The sequence below is a fragment of the Spinacia oleracea genome, chromosome 4, assembly GCF_020520425.1.
Source record: "Spinacia oleracea cultivar Varoflay chromosome 4, BTI_SOV_V1, whole genome shotgun sequence".
Taxonomy (NCBI): Eukaryota; Viridiplantae; Streptophyta; class Magnoliopsida; order Caryophyllales; family Amaranthaceae; genus Spinacia; species Spinacia oleracea.
In genome coordinates, this window is record NC_079490.1 from 7,273,794 (window position 1) to 7,291,237 (window position 17,444).

General features: G+C 35.7%; 1 protein-coding gene and 1 non-coding gene across 3 annotated transcripts; both read right to left on the reverse strand.

The window, feature by feature from the left end:
* Window positions 1-3,173: 3,173 nt before the first annotated feature.
* Window positions 3,174-9,084, reverse strand: LOC110779890 (thioredoxin-like fold domain-containing protein MRL7, chloroplastic). 2 transcript variants are annotated; one of them, XM_056826386.1, is made up of 7 exons: window positions 8,931-9,084; window positions 7,136-8,193; window positions 6,492-6,576; window positions 4,707-4,818; window positions 4,475-4,590; window positions 4,316-4,373; window positions 3,174-3,618 (listed from the first exon to the last, which is right to left on the reverse strand). In XM_056826386.1, the coding sequence occupies exons 2-5, from the start codon at window positions 7,882-7,884 to the stop codon at window positions 4,493-4,495; spliced, it is 1,044 nt and encodes a 347-aa protein (XP_056682364.1). In that variant the 5' UTR covers window positions 7,885-8,193; window positions 8,931-9,084; the 3' UTR covers window positions 3,174-3,618; window positions 4,316-4,373; window positions 4,475-4,492. The 2 variants fall into 2 exon arrangements, with proteins under 2 accessions (XP_056682364.1, XP_056682365.1); XM_056826387.1 differs by having other exon boundaries at window positions 7,136-8,196; window positions 8,931-9,046.
* Window positions 9,085-16,943: 7,859 nt separating this feature from the next.
* Window positions 16,944-17,050, reverse strand: LOC130460239 (small nucleolar RNA R71). Its single transcript, XR_008920173.1, has one exon. It is a non-coding gene; the product is annotated as a small nucleolar RNA R71 (small nucleolar RNA).
* Between the last annotated feature and the right edge of the window lie 394 nt (window positions 17,051-17,444).

Below are 17,444 nucleotides of genomic sequence, written 5' to 3' on the forward strand. Positions count from 1 at the left end.
ACGACGTAACGATGCAACCCACTGTCACGCAGAACGACACATGTGTCGACCGTACAAAACGGAACCTCTGGATCCACAACAGAAAAATAAATACAAGCAGATATAGGAGTGACAACAAAGAGACCACCAAAAGTAAAAAGACGTCTAATTTTTAAAAGTATTACAAATAATTACGAAAAACAGTAGTACCATTTTTTAGGTATAATTTTTCCTTGGTCATTCACAATTTCAGTAAATATAAATACTCATATGATAAAATATAGGGAATAAAGTTAATTTCCACTAAAAAAACAAGTTAAATATTTTTAACGTAGATGTTTTACCTAAAAAGTGATTTCATTTACCACATAATTTATCATTTTGGTTTCGTACACATTAAAATCCTTTTATATAATTTGTTTTTATAAATAATTACTCCATAAGTGATTTTTTCAAAGGCCGTAAATGATTTAATGTAACCTTAGCAAGTCAAGAAATATTTTAAATAAATGTTAATTAAGAGTTTTGAAAACGTGATCCAGCTTTAAATTATTAATTTAATTACGCTCTATAAAAAGTAATCTAAAAATATATTAATAAGTTTTTATGGGAAATTATTTTACTGGTTAATTGCTATTAAAAATGAAAGATAAAAAATTATACTTCCTCCGTTTCAGAAAGTTTTTTACGCATTGGAAAATGTGTCCAAAGTATAAAAATTTTGACCGTAAATTCCCACTATTATATGCATCAAAATGTTACATGTAAGATCTTGTTAGATTGGTCTCGTTATTCATTTTGAGAATATTAACTTTTTATAAATTTTTTCCACACAAAATTGGATATATTAACGGTCAAACATTGCACTGGAGTCCGTGCAAATAGTAAGTGTAAAGATCTTTTTGAAACGGAGAAAGTACCTTAAATTGTCTTTTAGTTACGGTATGCACGTTTCACCATGAAATGTAGTATTTATAAGTGTCAAATTATATAAACACATGCATGTTTACCATTTTGTAGTAGTTTATTTAGTTAGTTGTTTTCACTTTCTTTTTTTTGTTGACCAACTTAATAGTTAACGGTACTCGAAACAAAAATAACAAAAAAAAAAAAATTGTTAATATCGTCTCTTTCTTCATCAAAATAGAAAAACCCAAAATTGTTTTTACTTTTTAACATAAAGTCTGATGCATTTCAAGCTCATCTATGTATAAATAAGTACATTTTATTTATTATTTGTATTTAAAAAATTATATTGCGCCATTTTTTCTTTAACTAATTAACTTATTTGACTTCTCATCCTAACACTTATAAAGCTTCATACTTTGATTACTATTCACCCAATAGTGCATTTACGTGCATGCCCCTCATTTCCTTCTTTGCTTTATTTTGTCTTATTTTTAACAATAGAGCATTTACGGTTTCACCCTTCCATTGCTATACAAAATGTATTGTTTTCTTTGGCTATAATTTCCTATATATTGTACCTTCGAACTATCAATTAAACCGCATATGGTTTCTATTTCCTGTTACATGTAAATCCAACATCTAACTTTAACATATCATTTCTAGCATTTACCACAAATGGTAAGTTCCTAGCTTTTAAGTAACATTTTTACAAAAATAATTTTGTATACCTTGGGGGATCGTGCACGCTCACGATCCAACAACTAGTTATGTCAAAAGTCAAGAAACACCCAGTTAAGCTCCTTACCCATAATTCCAAACTCTTTCACTACGTGCATTAAATAAATCCACAAAAAAACTGGGAACTAATTTTTGAACACTGATTTAAATAGTTTTAAATTAAGACTTGCTCAAGTCATGATACGGAGTACTCCCTCTGTATTTATTTAAGAGATACATTTGTCTTTTCCGGCCGTATTTATTTAAGAGATACACTTGCCATTTTTAGTAACTTATCAACCCCACCATCTAATTAAATAATATATCTACACCCTACCCACCCCCCACTCCCTAAAATGACATGGTCTCCACTTATTTTTCTTATTAAAATATCTATTCCACCCCACTTGTTTTATTACTTTATTTCATTCAATTTTTTTCTTAATACCCTTGCCCGACCATGTGTATCTCTTAAATAAATACGGAGGGAGTATTGCTATATTCTACCCATTGCGGCCACTAGATACATGCTTATGTTGAGTTTATTGAGTCAACCCAATGTGTCAAGATGTACTATGTGTTGGCTCAATCAGATTGAAGAAAATACTCTCCTTCTAAAATTTAATCGTCGCATTTTCCTTTTTCGTCTGTTTCGATTTTCTTGTCATACTGGAGTACTTTTTATGACACGACATAATTTATATTTTATATCTCTCTTTTACCACTACCAAAAGGTATTGATTCATATGCTTTCACATTCAATAAAAAAAAACCTCACTGGCTTTCATCTTGTCTACTTTTTTTATTAACTATACGGAGTAATAGATAAGCTTATAATAACTTATCGCATTAAACTCCGTAACAATTCTACAATGATTGATCTGCGACGGATAGAGTAATTGCTAGTCTCTTTCGTCGTTTAAGTTAACATACCGTTTTATGTCTTTTTTGATTACCAAACACTATGATTTTAATCATGTATCTATGTACAAGGACTACACCTATACAGAAAACAGTTCGACTTTCTGGTTAAAACTTGAAAATTTCATTTAAGTTGTCAAAAATAAAAATAAAAATAAAACATCATTCCTAACTCGTGTACATATCCCTTAAAATGGACAGTGTTGATGATTATATTGGCCAATGTATTGGGTTAGACCAATACTACCGACAATCAGTGGACTATGAACCGTGATGTACATAGAGCATGACACCAAAAGAACATATGTGCATAAGTAAAAGAACATGTGATATAATATTTCACTTTTTTGTTATAAAACAATATTATTTTATATTTATTAAAAACCTAAAAAAAAAAAAATACTCATGTTCTTTTCTCGTAATCAGATGTTCTTTCAATTATATACTAGTGTTCTTAAGGTGCACCATGGTTCACCTTCTAAATTGCGATACTACCGATAATGGGTTGGCCCAATATACTTAACATAAGCATGTTTCACTCAATTTCTTACCCATAGGCCATAGTACATCATAACACAATGAGTTGGGCCAGTTTGATTTATCATAATCTGGTCATCTTGAGCCCAACCCACTAACCTGACCCGATCTGAAAACAACGGGTTTTAGATAGATTTTTTAGACCCGCTTTCAGGTCGATAAAATAAACACCACTATACCAGTACATCTTCTGGGTTATATCATGCAAGAAGCAAAAGAATAGTTGTTGAATGTTAATATGAATACTACCATTTGCTCTGCAACTTCTCTTGCCTTCTACCCGGTATTCGACCCGATAGGCATTCCGAATCGGCTCCCAAGTCTCAAGCTTCAAGCTTAGGTACATCATTAACTATATTAGTACATTAGTAAGTGAACAACAACTTAAAACGTTACAAGGAACTGGATTCTATACAATACAAATATGACAAGCTCTACTCCTAAATCCAACAAAATAGACAAGGAACAGGGCACACATGCACCCAAATCCTTAATCAATATGCTCCCGCCTAGTTCCTACACGAAATATCACCTGTAACTCAATCACCATACGTCCTGTAAAACAGGTAAGAAGATATATAACAAGTCAGACAATTTAAAAGGTTTCGGCTTTTCAAACAATAGCACCAAGTACTGAACTGTGTAACTGGTGATGTGACTCATTGGCATACGCGGAATTATAAAAAAAAATCAAACATGACATGGGTTACTGTCTACTAATCTAGTACTTGTACTAGTACGTACTATGTGTTTCTTTATAATTTTATTTTATTGAGTGTTAGATGGTTAAGAGTTAGTCATTTAGTCTTACTCTTCTACTAGTCTCGAAAATATTTGTAATCAAATCATTCACATTAGTATTTTCTACTGATACGAATGTCATCCATACCTAAAGGATGCTGCAGTCTTCAGTGACATATGACTCTTGAATAAAATTTACAAAACTCAAACGGCTAATGAAGAGTGAATCACTAATTGTAGTTCAAAAAACAAAGTTAGTAATCTTTATATTAGTATACAAAGTGGAACATCTTATATAGTCAACTGCATATTAGCAAGCTACGACATGACAACAAAGTAGTCAATAATCTGATGTATCTCATAGCAAACTCGACTAATACAAGTATATCTTGTTTTGCTGTTCTTTAGATCTCTTGATAGCTGAATAGCATTATATACGACGTATATAGAACGTAAAAAATGCACACAAATCAGAGAAGCTTAACATACACGGTGTAACACTGATACTTACTGTAGTAATATTAAGTGTTAACCTCTTTAGTTCCCAACTTCCCACTCATGTTTTATGCCTGCACAGGTGGAACAAAAACAAAAGAAAAGCTAAAGAGGTGCAACTAAAAGACTGTGAAGCTAATGGAGCAGGTATTTAGATGAGATTGATATGACGCACCTGCACTGACGCAACAAACTACGAAGCTAAAGCGGTTTCGTCAATCCACGAAGGCTTTTTGGCTTTGTAATAGAAATATGCAATCATCTGAACCAATTCATCTGAAGTTCTCACCTCTGCATACCAAGAGTTGAAACAGTCACGTTCCAAGTTGCAACAATGAACAAATCAAACTCAGAATGTCCACTGAGATACTATGGGAAAGAAGGAAAATATGTTACAGCACACTTACCGCTTTCCCTGTACAATATTTTGTGTCCACGTAGAAATAGAATTTGCGGACACTGTCTAACTTTTAAAGCATATGCTAAGTCCCTCTCGATATTGATATCCAACTTAACTGCCTGTTTCAAGAAATGTATGGTTAAGCAGCTTAGATTTGATTGCACAAAATCGAGACAAGGTCCAAAAATAAGAACATATAGATGAAGGACAGAATAACAGAGATTAAGGGAGGAAGAAGAATGATTAGGGAAGAACAAGTAAATATATGATTGTATTAATGCTAATCAAGGTGACTAGCCAATTGCAGCCTGGTCAATCTTTAAATTGCACTCTCACAATTAACACTCTAAAAGCTAAACAAAACAATCCTCAATATTCAAGATACACACTCTCTCTCTCCCTCATTTTCCTATTTATCGAGCTTCTACTCTAACAAACCAACTTTTTTCTTCTTCGAGCTATTAACAACTTGATATGCTCCTTTGAGTTCTTCCTAAAGTGCCCCTCCCCCCTATACTGATGCTTGCAGCTTTTATCGTTTATTGTCAAACTGCTACAATAAAAGTTGACTCAAATATCACTAACTACCAGGGTACCACTCATGGGTAAAAAAAAGTATTGAATGCTACCACTTTCTAGGAAGTGGCAATCTGTCCCGTATTTGAGAGTCCTACAAGTTGGATAACAGAGTTGATTCACAGTTAACTCCGATTATCTTGGAGAAGAATATCTTACACTGAAAGACCAAACAGTCATAAGTAGTACTACTACTCACCCACCATTAAAGATTGCCCCATTTCCCTTTTTGGGTCGTCCCTAAAAGATTGCTCCATTTACTCTTATGTTAACATGATCCCCGCCAACCCTATCTACTTTATGTACTACGCCCACATGCTAACAAACAAATCTACCTAACCACACCAATACAACTCTTAGTAAAGTGCAAAAATGGGATGGGGAAATATTTAAGGGACGGAGGGAGTAGTCAAAAGGAGGCCGGCCAACCACCTTAAAGTCAAAGTGAAGTTTTGATATGATCTCCAGACAAAGTGGACTTGATCACGTTCAACCTCTTCGAACTTTATCATAAGCAGGAAAAAAGAACCCTAAAAAAAATCCTTCAACAAGAGAAATATCTCTAGGAACAAACATTACATTAAACCACTCATAAGTTCTAATCTGAATTTCTAACAGAATTTAATACTTTAGGTTAGTGAACCATTAGGTTTTAGGCTCTGTTCTGTTCACCTTATTTCCACTTATTTCAGGAAAAATAAGTTCAATTAAGTTCAGATAAGTTCAGTTAAGTTCAGATAAGATAAGTTCAGGAAAAATAAGGGCTGACCAAGTATAATTTATAACTTAAATAAGTTTTGATAAGTTCTAATAAGTTCAAATAAGTTCAGTTAAGTTCAGATAAGTTCAGGAAAAATAAGTGAAAGTCAGGTAAATAGAACGCACCCTTACATAAAAATTTAATAACCCCTCAATTTTCTGCATTAAGCCCCTTCATGTCCCAACTACGTATTAATTGCCTTCCTAAGTAAGAAGGAACATGGGAAAAGGGGAAAACTGCTTGAGTACTGGTGAATTATCTTCAAAACAAATGACTAATGGAAACAATTAAAAGGTGTTGATTAGAATGGAAATAGAAACTAAAGGATGGATTTATGTGATTATTGCACTTTGGGATATGTTTCTGATACCAGGCTGCACACAGGGGTTTTATTTTTATTGCAAATTATCCTTCTATATATTCAGAGAGAAAGGTATTTCAAGCAATGAAACATACACGGGGAGGAAGTCGATCTTTTGCATTCCAATAAACCTTGAATGCCTTCTCCAACTCTTTGAGAACCTTCCAGTTATCAGTTGCCCTGCGTGATAGACGGTGAATAATTTTTACAATACTTCACTAACTGAGTCAAAGTCGAATCTAGCTCTTAAGACGTTCCTAAAATTAAACAACTAAACAAATCAATACAGATAAATAAAAAGGTGCATCTTTAAGCAGAAACGCAGAAATGAGATTCAAATAAGCATGTTCCGAGGATTTACAATATCCAAATCAATCAACAGGAATTTAAAATAGCCTATTTGTTATCTCTATGCCTTGTTTCTTTACATCTTAAGTTACTAGTAGACGACCACTGATGAATCTCTAAAGAACTGGTCCAATATTAAGACAACAAGACAGGCAACATGAAAAATTGCCCACATTGTCTGCGTGCATCACAGCATCAGTTCTATACATAAGAAATAGAAAAGGGTTTAGAACCTGAAAGTAATTTTTCTACCCTAGATGGAGGTTAATTCATCTAATTAACCATAATTAAACAACATTTATATTACTTAATGCAAGATAAAAGATAGGGAAGTGTCCCTTAAAAAACATAGTATTTGACTATTTGTGATAAAAAAGGTTGAAAGAATTACCTGTTGTATCTTTCAAAAACAAGGACGATCAGCGGACTTGGGTGAAAAGCAAAACTCTCCCACTCAAGGCAATTGATTTCTTGTACCCAACTATTGTCAATTTCACCTTCCCAATCAATTTCAATACCATCATCTCCGACAATGTTTTTGATAGGATACTTCTCAAAATAGTCTGAAGCACTAGTGCCCCATCCCACATCAGCATCCACTGGCCAAGTTGGGTTATCCTCATCAATAACCATCTCCTCATCTATTTGACCATCATCATCATCATCATCACTACTTACATCAGAAAGAGTCTTGTCATTGTCTTCTTTAAGGATTTGCTCCTTATTTACAAAAGCATCAGGATTTTGCTCCCGGATTGAAGCAAATGTCTTTTCAAGTGAGTCACGTACAAAATCCTCAACAGCAACTGCTTCACTCCTACGTCCGCGCCTTGGCTTTCTTGGGATTGTTGTTGGTGGGAGATTTGAAGTGTTTTCTGGCTCAGTTTCTGAACTTCTGGTTTTCTTCAGACGACCTTTTCGCTTAGGCTTGGAATTGGGATCAGAACCAGTCTCAGAGTTGGATACTGAATCAGACTTTCCCACTGCAGCAACACAGTGCTGGAATCGTCGAACACCATGACGAACAACAGACAATGAAGTGGGACGGTATAAGTATTGTGGATGAATTTGTAGGACGTTTTTTGATGCACCAAAAGAAAGACAATCTCGAGGAAAGATATTAGTGGGAACTATAGACATCTTTCCTAGAAAACTAGATCCAAAGAACTCACTAATTGGGTTTTACAAGGAATGCAAATGCAATCAATGGAACGCCTTCAAAACTCAGAAGTTCAGCATTAAACCAGGATTCAGGACAGCTATACTAAACCAATAACTCAAGAGGCAAACACTTAATATTTTGGACCTCTCTTCTTCCACCTAAACTCTCACTGCAACTAGTTTTATACCTTATTAAGCTAAAACTAACCAAACACCGCCTATTTCGCAGAATAACCCCTTTAACCCACCGAGCACAGTTCCCCGTTCTTCTCTCAAGAAAACAGCAACCTGCTAAACAAAATGGCAAATGAGTGGCAATTCCCACAATATACACAACATGACAACAGTGTTGTATGTATTACATCCATGTAAATAAAGCATAAACCCTAGTTTAAGTCCATAATCTACATAAAGCTGCCTAAACACATATGGTGTTCAATTCAACTGCGCGAAAAAATTTGTGCAACAATGTCTTCTAATAAAAACCACTCATAATCCCTATCCTAGGCGAAAATGAGACCAAGGGTCAACCATTTGGTTCCCTAATCTTTCCCCTTCTCTGTTCCTCCCACCTTTCTCCATTAACGTTCTCTGGCACCACCAAATACCAGTAATATTCCGGTGGCAGTCTCTTAGCCCTTTGATAATGTCATTTCGTTTACAATTTCTCAATTATCTACAAACCCAACATAATTACTAACAATTCTTTCCCAAATCCAGAAATTTGCAATTGTTTTTTTTGGATTTCCCTGAAATGCATTAAGTTTTTAACATTTTAAAAAAAAGACCCTTAAATTGTCTATTATCCATAGAAACTAGGGAAGAGCAAGTGAATTAGGTTAGGTTTTGGGAGCGGGAAGAACTGAAAATCAGAAATTTCAGTGCTTTACACTAATTTTGATTACTGAACAACAACAAATTAACAAAACAACAAGTACGCACTTATACAAAGAACAATCAGACATAATCATGTCACAAAGGGAGACGAAGAGGAAGAGGAAGAGGTAAGAGAGAGAATAGCAAACCTTAAAAGAAATTGTTGGGGAAAATGAAACAGGTAACAGGAAAACCAAACAGCAGCTAACTGGTAGACATGGTAGGAGGAAGTCTTATACTAGGTATACCATTGAACAACGCGTCTCCTGTGACACCAGTCACACCATCAACTTGATGGTGTGACGAGCGCGAAACCAATAGCGTACCTCCCCTAAAACTATAAAAAAAAAGTAACAGATCTAAACTATAGAAGTAACATACATAAACTAAAAAAGTACCTTGTCTAAAATTATATATATAAAAAAAAAAAGTAACATGTCTAAACTATAGAAGTAACATACCTAAACTAAAAAAGTACCTCATATAAAATTATTAAAAAAAAAGTAACATGTCTAAACTATAGAAGTAACATACCTAAACTAAAAAAAATACCTCCTCTAAAATTGATAAAAAAAGGTAACATGTCTAAACTATAGAAGTAACATAACTAAACTAAGAAGGTATCTCCCCTAAAACTACTCCGTATAAAAAAAGTAACATGTATAAACTATAGAAGTAACATACCTAAGTTAAAAAAAGTACTTCGTCTAAAATTATAAGAAAAAAGTAACATGTCTAAACTATAGAAGTAACATACCTAAACTAAAAATGTATCTCCCCTAAAACTACTCCGTATAAAAAAAGTAACATGTATAAACTATAGAAGTAACATACCTAAGCTAAAAAAAGTACCTCCTCTAAAATTACATAAAAAAAAGGTAACATGTCTGAACTATAGAAATAACATACCTAAATTCGCAAGTGTGAACTGGTCTCACCATCAGTTGATGGTGAGGACAGTCTCATATAAGAATTTGGGACCATTGAAATGGTATACTAATATTGCATTTTTATTTAGTACTAAAACACATAGTTTAGTATAAAAAAAGTAATTGTATTTTCTCATGTAATACCAAACAACATAGTTTGGTAACATGGTTTCATTTTTATTTGGTTCCAAACAACATAGTTTGGTACTCACAAGTCAAATATAAATGTTATTTATCGTGAGCCAGACTCAATTTATTACATGAACTTACCATTTAGCCCTTAATATACCAACTGAAGTTACTATTTTACCCTTAGTATACCATTTTACCCTTAGTATACCTAGTATAGATTCAGAAAACCTCGACATGGTAGTGTGCTGGTGTGGTTGTGTAAGAGCGGAGAAGCGATTCTGTAATTTGTGTGACTCTAGAGGGGGAGTGAGGTATTATAAAAGTATAAACTCTAGTTTTGAAGGTTTAATTTGACAGAAAATATATTCAATGAATAGTGATAGTCTATGGAAAATACTGTACTTCCTTATCATGGAGTATTAATTTTTACTTAGTATTGAGAGCTCCGTTCTATTTGACTTATTTTGTCTGAACTTATTTTATGGAGCGATTTCTGTCGATAATGCTAGAAGATGTATTAATTCCCAAAATACGCCACATTATAACTTATTTCTCACTCTATCGTCCATATCAGCATTAAAATCGGTCTAATTTTTTTTAATCAATCAGCGCAAAACCGCCAACTGAAATAGCGGTTGTAACAAGTAAACCGCGATTTCAATTAGCAGATTTGCTTTAAATGAACCGCCATTTGACTTGGCGGTTCACTTTATACAGACCAAGATAATCAATCCCTCTCGTATTGATTTCAAAATAAGAAATTAAATAATAATAATAAAAAAAGTTATGCTTCTCTCCGCCTTGGCGCTGGTGGTTCTCTTTGCTTGCAGGTCCGGCGGTGGACGCCGTTGAATTCCGCCACACCAGTCACCCCGATCGTCGCATATTTCGCTCCCCTTGCTGCTGCATCACACGTCTGTCACCAACCACCTCTTGCAGTGGATGAACGAAAAACCCTAAACATTTTTTTTTAATTTGAATTATGTAGGTTAGAAATTAATTGTTAATTTGTAAAAATTGATATTATGTTTAGGTTTGTTTGATGTCGTTATTATGAAGATTATGTTTAGGCTTGTTTCACGGTGTTAATATCAAGAATTGAGATAGCAATGAATACCATAATTTGCAACTTTTTTTGTTGTTAATGTATGTCAAACCGCTAATTGAGATAGCGATGTTACCATTCATATTATTTTAAAACTAAGCGTGAAAATTGTAATTAAATTTTAGATGCTAGTATGATAAACTAATTCAATTAGTTTAAGGGACTGGATTATAGTAAACTATTAGTGTCATATTTTAAATTTTGATTGGTGGTTTTTATGGTTAAATACGTCATGTTTAAGAATATTAATAATTTGTGTGTTGATTAATTGTTTATTGTTTAGAATATGGAGTTGCCAAACTATCCTCTTTATTGTCATTGGGGAGGGGAATTTTGCAAAGTAGTGGTGATTTTACATATAAAGGAGGAGAGCAAAAATTTGTGTTTGCATGTTAATTCGCAAATGAGTTATGGTGATGTTTTGAGTAAAGTTTATGATCTTATGAGATGTGGCTCGAGATATGTGGAGTTGAAGCTACTAATGAGGTATCCAATGATGTCCGGGTTGTATGTAGCTATTTCTTTGGATGATGACAATTCTTTAAAAGCTATGTTAATTGCTATGTCACAAACACAATCAACCACAATGCAATTGTTCAACGAGCAACTTCCAAAGCAACACGAAACTCAAACTCACTTGGAATCCTTTCATGAAATGGATTCATGGGCGAGTCAATTTCCCTACTTGCCCTTGACAAATCAAAGTGTGGTAACAGGTTCATTCACAAGAATGCTTACTGATGAACAATATGCTAGTGAGCATATTTCAGAGCTCACTTGTCCAACTCAAACACCATATGTAGAACTTACAAATGGTGATCCATCTATGATAGTTTTCGATTCTCTAGATCAAATATGTGTTGATTGTTTTGGAGATGAAGTGGTTGGGGTGGATAGGGATTGATAAGTGGTAGTTTTGTCAACTATTAAGTGTTTATTTCTCCCATTATTATCCTTTTCCTATCCTAGTTGTGCATTTTCTAGCTTATTTTTCTTAGTTTTGGATAATTGTTATAGTTGTAGGTCTTTTGTAAATTTTATTTAATTTTGTCACTTTTTCTAGGATTTGGTATTGCTCCCTTGTGTTTAATGTTATAGGTACGGATGTTGCACGTCTTCATGCCACGCACAAAGAATGGAAGGGTGCAGAGGAGCGAAATAAAGTCATTTGGAAGAGTTTTGCAAGACTTGTACACAACATCCACAATAAAACAATCATAAATATTTTTATACTCAACATTGTCATGTGACTCAAATTGGAGATGAAAGCTTATTCCAAGGGCTTTCCAACGAGTGGTCAAACGCCTTATTTGAACAAGAAACGAAGTAGTTATGACCATCCGAAGCAGGGTATGTACGATTCTTCGCGAAGCTCCTTCCCGGCCGTGACCAGAATTCATCCCGGCCGGGACAAAGCATCATGGCCGCGACATCTTTTACCCCGGCCGGGATTTTTTACTGGAAGTTTCTATATTTTTGCCCGGTTTTGCCATCCCGGTCGCGATCACTGTCCTGCGAACACTTTCTTAGACGGATATTACTATGTTGCTTGGTATATATACTAATTTTATGACATTTTCAATGGGGGAGCCATGTATTAGAAGATTTTAGCTTAGGTTAGGGTTTTTAGAGAGGGAAACTCTCATTTTCTAGAGAGAGAAAGTGAGAAAAACTTGTTGAATGCTTGGATTTTGAAGAATCTAAGAAGGAAACTTGAAGATTTGAAGACTCCTTGCAATATCAATGATAATTTCTTACTCTATCTCTTGTTTTATTGTTTAATTTACTTATTTTTGTATTGTTTCACTTTTAATCACTTTTTTTTGTCTTAGATTAGTATTGATTTCATGTTATTAGTTGTAATATCTTTGTTCTTGCTATTTAGAATGATTTGTGAGTAGTTGTTTTACTTGGGAATTGGTTGAAGCCATTGATGAGATTATGAACCTATAAATTGAACATGGGTTTTTCACTTGGAATGATTTTGGTTGATTGATTTGGTATTTCATGAATGCTTACGTGATTGGCCATCATAAAGGCATTATTTAGGTACCCTTAGTGAAAGATCGAAAGATGAAGTTAAGGGGTTGCCTCAAATCTATCATTAGGCTTGGAGGACCATGAAAATAGGGACTACATAGCCTAGGGGACTTTATTTGATTGTTTATGTTCATCATCTTTGGAAATGCTTAGTTAAATGTCTTAGCCATGAAAATAGGTCTTTGATTGGAGATTAGGACAATCTAACTAGCTTGAAAGAGTAGTTAGAGTATCCTTGGATGGACGATTCCCTCAATTGATCCCCTTTGTTTTTTTGCTCATTTTGATTGCTTGGTTTGTGAATTATTTGATTGGTGGATACCCTTTCCTAAGGTCTTTTTTTTTTCAATTGTTGCTCGTTTTAACCCAAAAATCATCACCCCAAAAAGACTTAGCGACGGGCTAGCTTATCATATGTCAATATTTTATAGGTGCTCCCCTTAGTCCCTGTGGATCGACCCTTGCTTGCCCTTTCTACCCATAATAGAGACCAAGTTAGGTTTTTATTTTTTGGTAGGCTTGACGACGGCCCTATCAGGGATGTTGATGAAGATGAAGATACACAAGATGCAAGACAACGCTATAAGAGAAAGCACTCCATCACAAGTTTTCAACAATGTTGAAAAGTTGGATCTGATTTTGCTTGATTCTTGGAGGACTTGGTCCAACAATGACTCTTTCAACGGTGAATTTTCTATTGGGAAAGAGTTTGATTCGTTAGCGCAATTAAAATACTTACTCAAAGCTTATTCCATGTCTAGAAATCATTCATTTAAGGTGTTGGAGAGTGAGCCCACAAAATACATAGTTGAGTGTAAAAGAAAGAGTTCATGCAAATGCTCATGGAGGTTACGTACAATCAAGGATCCTTTTCTTCAGAATTGTGAGGTATAATGACCCCCATGCCAGTAATTGTGTGGGTGACATAAACTCAATCGATCATCATCTTCTCTCCTATAATTTTGTATGCAATGTGATAAACGATCTTATTCGTGCCGATCCTTCTTTGAAAATCTGTGTTATTGTGCAAGTGGTGAAAGACAAATTTTAGTATACCATCACTTATAAGAGAGCTTCGTCATTGAAACAAAAGGCTATTGCATGATTTTTTGGTGATTGGGAGAAATCTTACGAAGAGTTGCCTAATTATACGCAAGCATGGAAAGAGTCTAATCCAGGAGCCGTCGTGGAATGGTGTACTTGGCTTCTAATGAAGATCCTTCCGTTCACATTTTTTTGAGAGTGTTTTGGGCATTCAAGCCTTCCATCGATGGTTTTAATTATTCTCGGCCCCTAATCACCATAGATAGAACTCATCTATATGGTAAGTAACAAGGGCACATTACTCATACCCATGGGTACAGATGTGAATTTTTAATTGTTCCCTCTTTCTTTTGATATTGTTGAAAATGAAAATGATGAAAGTTGGAAATGGTTTATGAAATGCATTTGACATTTAGTTACTCATGTGTAAGGTTTGTGTGTAATTTCTGATAGACATGCAGGATTTTGCAAACAATGAATGAGGTCAATAGTGGGTGGGAGGAGCGCGTTCCCACCATCGCTTTTGTACTCGTCACCTTGCCTCTAATGTCAACACTCAGTTCAAGAAGTCTTATGTGAAGAACCTTTTGGGAAAAGCCACGGATGCTCGACAAAGAAAGAAGTTTGATTACAACTTGGGGAGAATTGGTGAATCAAATGTGAAGCTCGTCAGTACTTGATGGATATTTCTTCTCATCAGTGGTCGATCCACATGATGGTGGTTTTAGATATGGCGTTGATATATGCGTTTTATATATTGTTTTCACCCCGTCCCTTAGTACTTTTATGCGTCAAATGAGCTCCTAGGAGCCATTTTAGTACTAATCTGTGTATTTTAGTATGCCTTGAGTTTCAGGAATACTTAGTGAGAAATTGGTCTTTTAGGCCCTTTTCTTGATGATTTAGGCCACTACAGGATCCCGAGGGAGTTCGGGACGAATTTTATCGACTTATGGGAGCCCTAGATGTTCATGATCGAGCCCCGGAAGTTAGACTCGGTGTTGTGGACGAAGGGCGGATCACTTAGCCCTCCGCCCGGTGGATTGCCCCTCGCCCATCGGGCGAGCAACCAAGGATCAGTTCGTCAGAGGGCGCCCGACGGGCGGAGTTTCGCCCGGTGCCCACCGGGCGCCCATCAGAAGAAGCAGCAGCAGAAATCGCCCTCCGCCCGACGGGCGAGAGCCGCCGGACCGGGCGCGCGGAGAAGGTTTCCAGAAAGTCGCCCTACGCCCGTCGGGCAGCCCTGCGCTCGTCGGGCGGATTTCGAGCTTCTCGCCCGTCGGGCGGAGAGCCGCCCGACCGGGCGACGACAACCCAAGGCGCTGTGCGCGCGCGTCCTTCTTTATTCTTTTCCGGTTTTTCCTTATGTTTTTAGGCTAAACTATAAATATAGCCTTTGTTAATTTAGTGAGGGACTTCATTATCTCATATCCTAGTATTAAAACACTTAGTTTTATTTCTCTAAGCTTAATTTTTCTCTCTAATTTGTTCTAAACACTTAGTTTATTTTCAATCAAAAATTGAAGCTTTCATTTGCCATTGTTCTTCAATTAGGTATTATTCCTTATTTCAATTCTTTGTTTAAGCTTTAATTATGTTTTCAATCATGCCAATTGCTTTGCTTATTGTTAATATGCTTGAGTAGTCTAATTTCTAGGGTTTGGGGATCAATGAATGATATGAAGGGATATTGAATAATCATGATTGTTGGTATTACAATTGATTCCTATTGATTGATTTCATCCACTATACAATTAGATTTGCGCAGGTTTAATTGTGGTAGTTATGCAATATCAAATTAAGATTCGAGAGATGAAATTTGATGTTTAGGCTTGTGTCAATAGGTGGAATTAGAGTTAATACGTAGCGAGAGCCCGTTAATTCTAAGTCTATGATTAGTATCGATTCGAGAGAGCATGCTAGTCTAATTGATTACTTTGTTGATTATCGTAATTGTTCATTGTCCTGGATTGTTATTTGTTGGTGAACCTATGCCCTAGATTCTTTAATATATTGATTCATACTCGTTTAATTATCGTTCGTAGTCTTAGCATATAAACCAACCAATTCTTGTTTCCCAATAGTCTAGTTTAGTTGATTAATAGTAGAAAGAACACTGTTTCCCTGTGGATTCGATCCTGACTTCCCTTGCTACCTAGCTAAGTGGACCTTAGGTTATTTTTGATTAGGTAATACGACTTTAGCCTGTCAAATTTTGGCGCCGTTGCCGGGGAAACGGTTAATTTTCTGTTGTTGATTGCTTATCCTAGATTATTGTTTGTTACTACTCAAGGAACTCACGTTCCTTGAGACTGGATCTCACATTGTTTTGTTAGTCTTTGTCTATGCCCAGGACCGTAGGTACTAGTAATCTTACTCCATTCGATCCTGAGCCCGAAAGAACCTTTCGTAGACGAAGAACTTTCATTGCACAGTGTGGGAATTACTCTGATTCTGATCATAATATTGGCGATCTTTTTCCTTCAGATACAGATTCAGTTTCAGAGATAGAGATGGGTGATGAAAATCTGATACCGCCACCTACCCCACGGCTTACAGATTACTCTAAGCCAAGTCTGTCCGTGCTACCGAAGGCGATCATGCCTTCTATTGCAGCTGAGACCTTCAAGATTGAGCCTGCATTGATTAACATGATCGAGAGACGCCAGTACGGTGGGGAACCAGGTGAAGATCCGAATCTTCACATTCAGTCCTTTATCCAATATTGTTCCACCATCAAGCAAAAGGGATTGACTCCGGAGCAGACTATGGAGATACTTTTTCCGTTCTCTTTGAGTGGGAAAGCTAAACTGTGGATTAATGGGCTGAATCGGGCGGCTTTGAAAATCAATAATTGGGAATCCTTGGCTCTTGCTTTTTATGTTAAATATTTTCCACCTGAGAAAACGGCTCGTCTGAGGGGTCAGATATTAGGTATCTCACAACAAGCGGATAAGAGTTTGTTCGAGGTTTGGGAGAGATTCAAGGATTTGCAAAGAGAGTGCCCGCACCATGGTTTGGAAGATTGGTTCTTGATCCAGCAGTTTTATAATGGTTTGGGCAATGAGTCTAGATGTTTGTTGGATTCAGCTGCAAGTGGGAGGTCCATGCAACTTGAGGTGCCTAGAGCTATGGAGGTGATTGAGGAGATAGCCATTCACAATGCCCAGTATGGAAATCCTAGAGGTCTATCTAACAGGGGTGGTAAGCATGATTTAAATTCTATTGAACAATTAACTGCCCAATTGACTGCTTTACATTATAAGTTTGATAATATGCAAGCGGCCAATGCTCAATCTGCCCAACCTGTTAGTGTAGCTGCTATGAGTGCCCAACCTACTACTATTTGTGAAAGTTGTGGAATGTCTGGTCATTATGCACAGGAATGTAGGAGCTCTATTGAACAATGTAAT

Coding starts and splice junctions, on each gene's coding strand:
- LOC110779890 (XM_056826386.1), bottom strand. CDS start 7,884: ATGTCTATAGTTCCCACTAATATCTTTCCTCGAGATTGTCTTTCTTTT. Junction 6,577..7,135: donor GTTTTTGAAAGATACAACAG/GTAATTCTTTCA, acceptor TCTATCACGCAG/GGCAACTGATAACTGGAAGG. Junction 4,819..6,491: donor AAGATCGACTTCCTCCCCGT/GTATGTTTCATT, acceptor TTCTTGAAACAG/GCAGTTAAGTTGGATATCAA.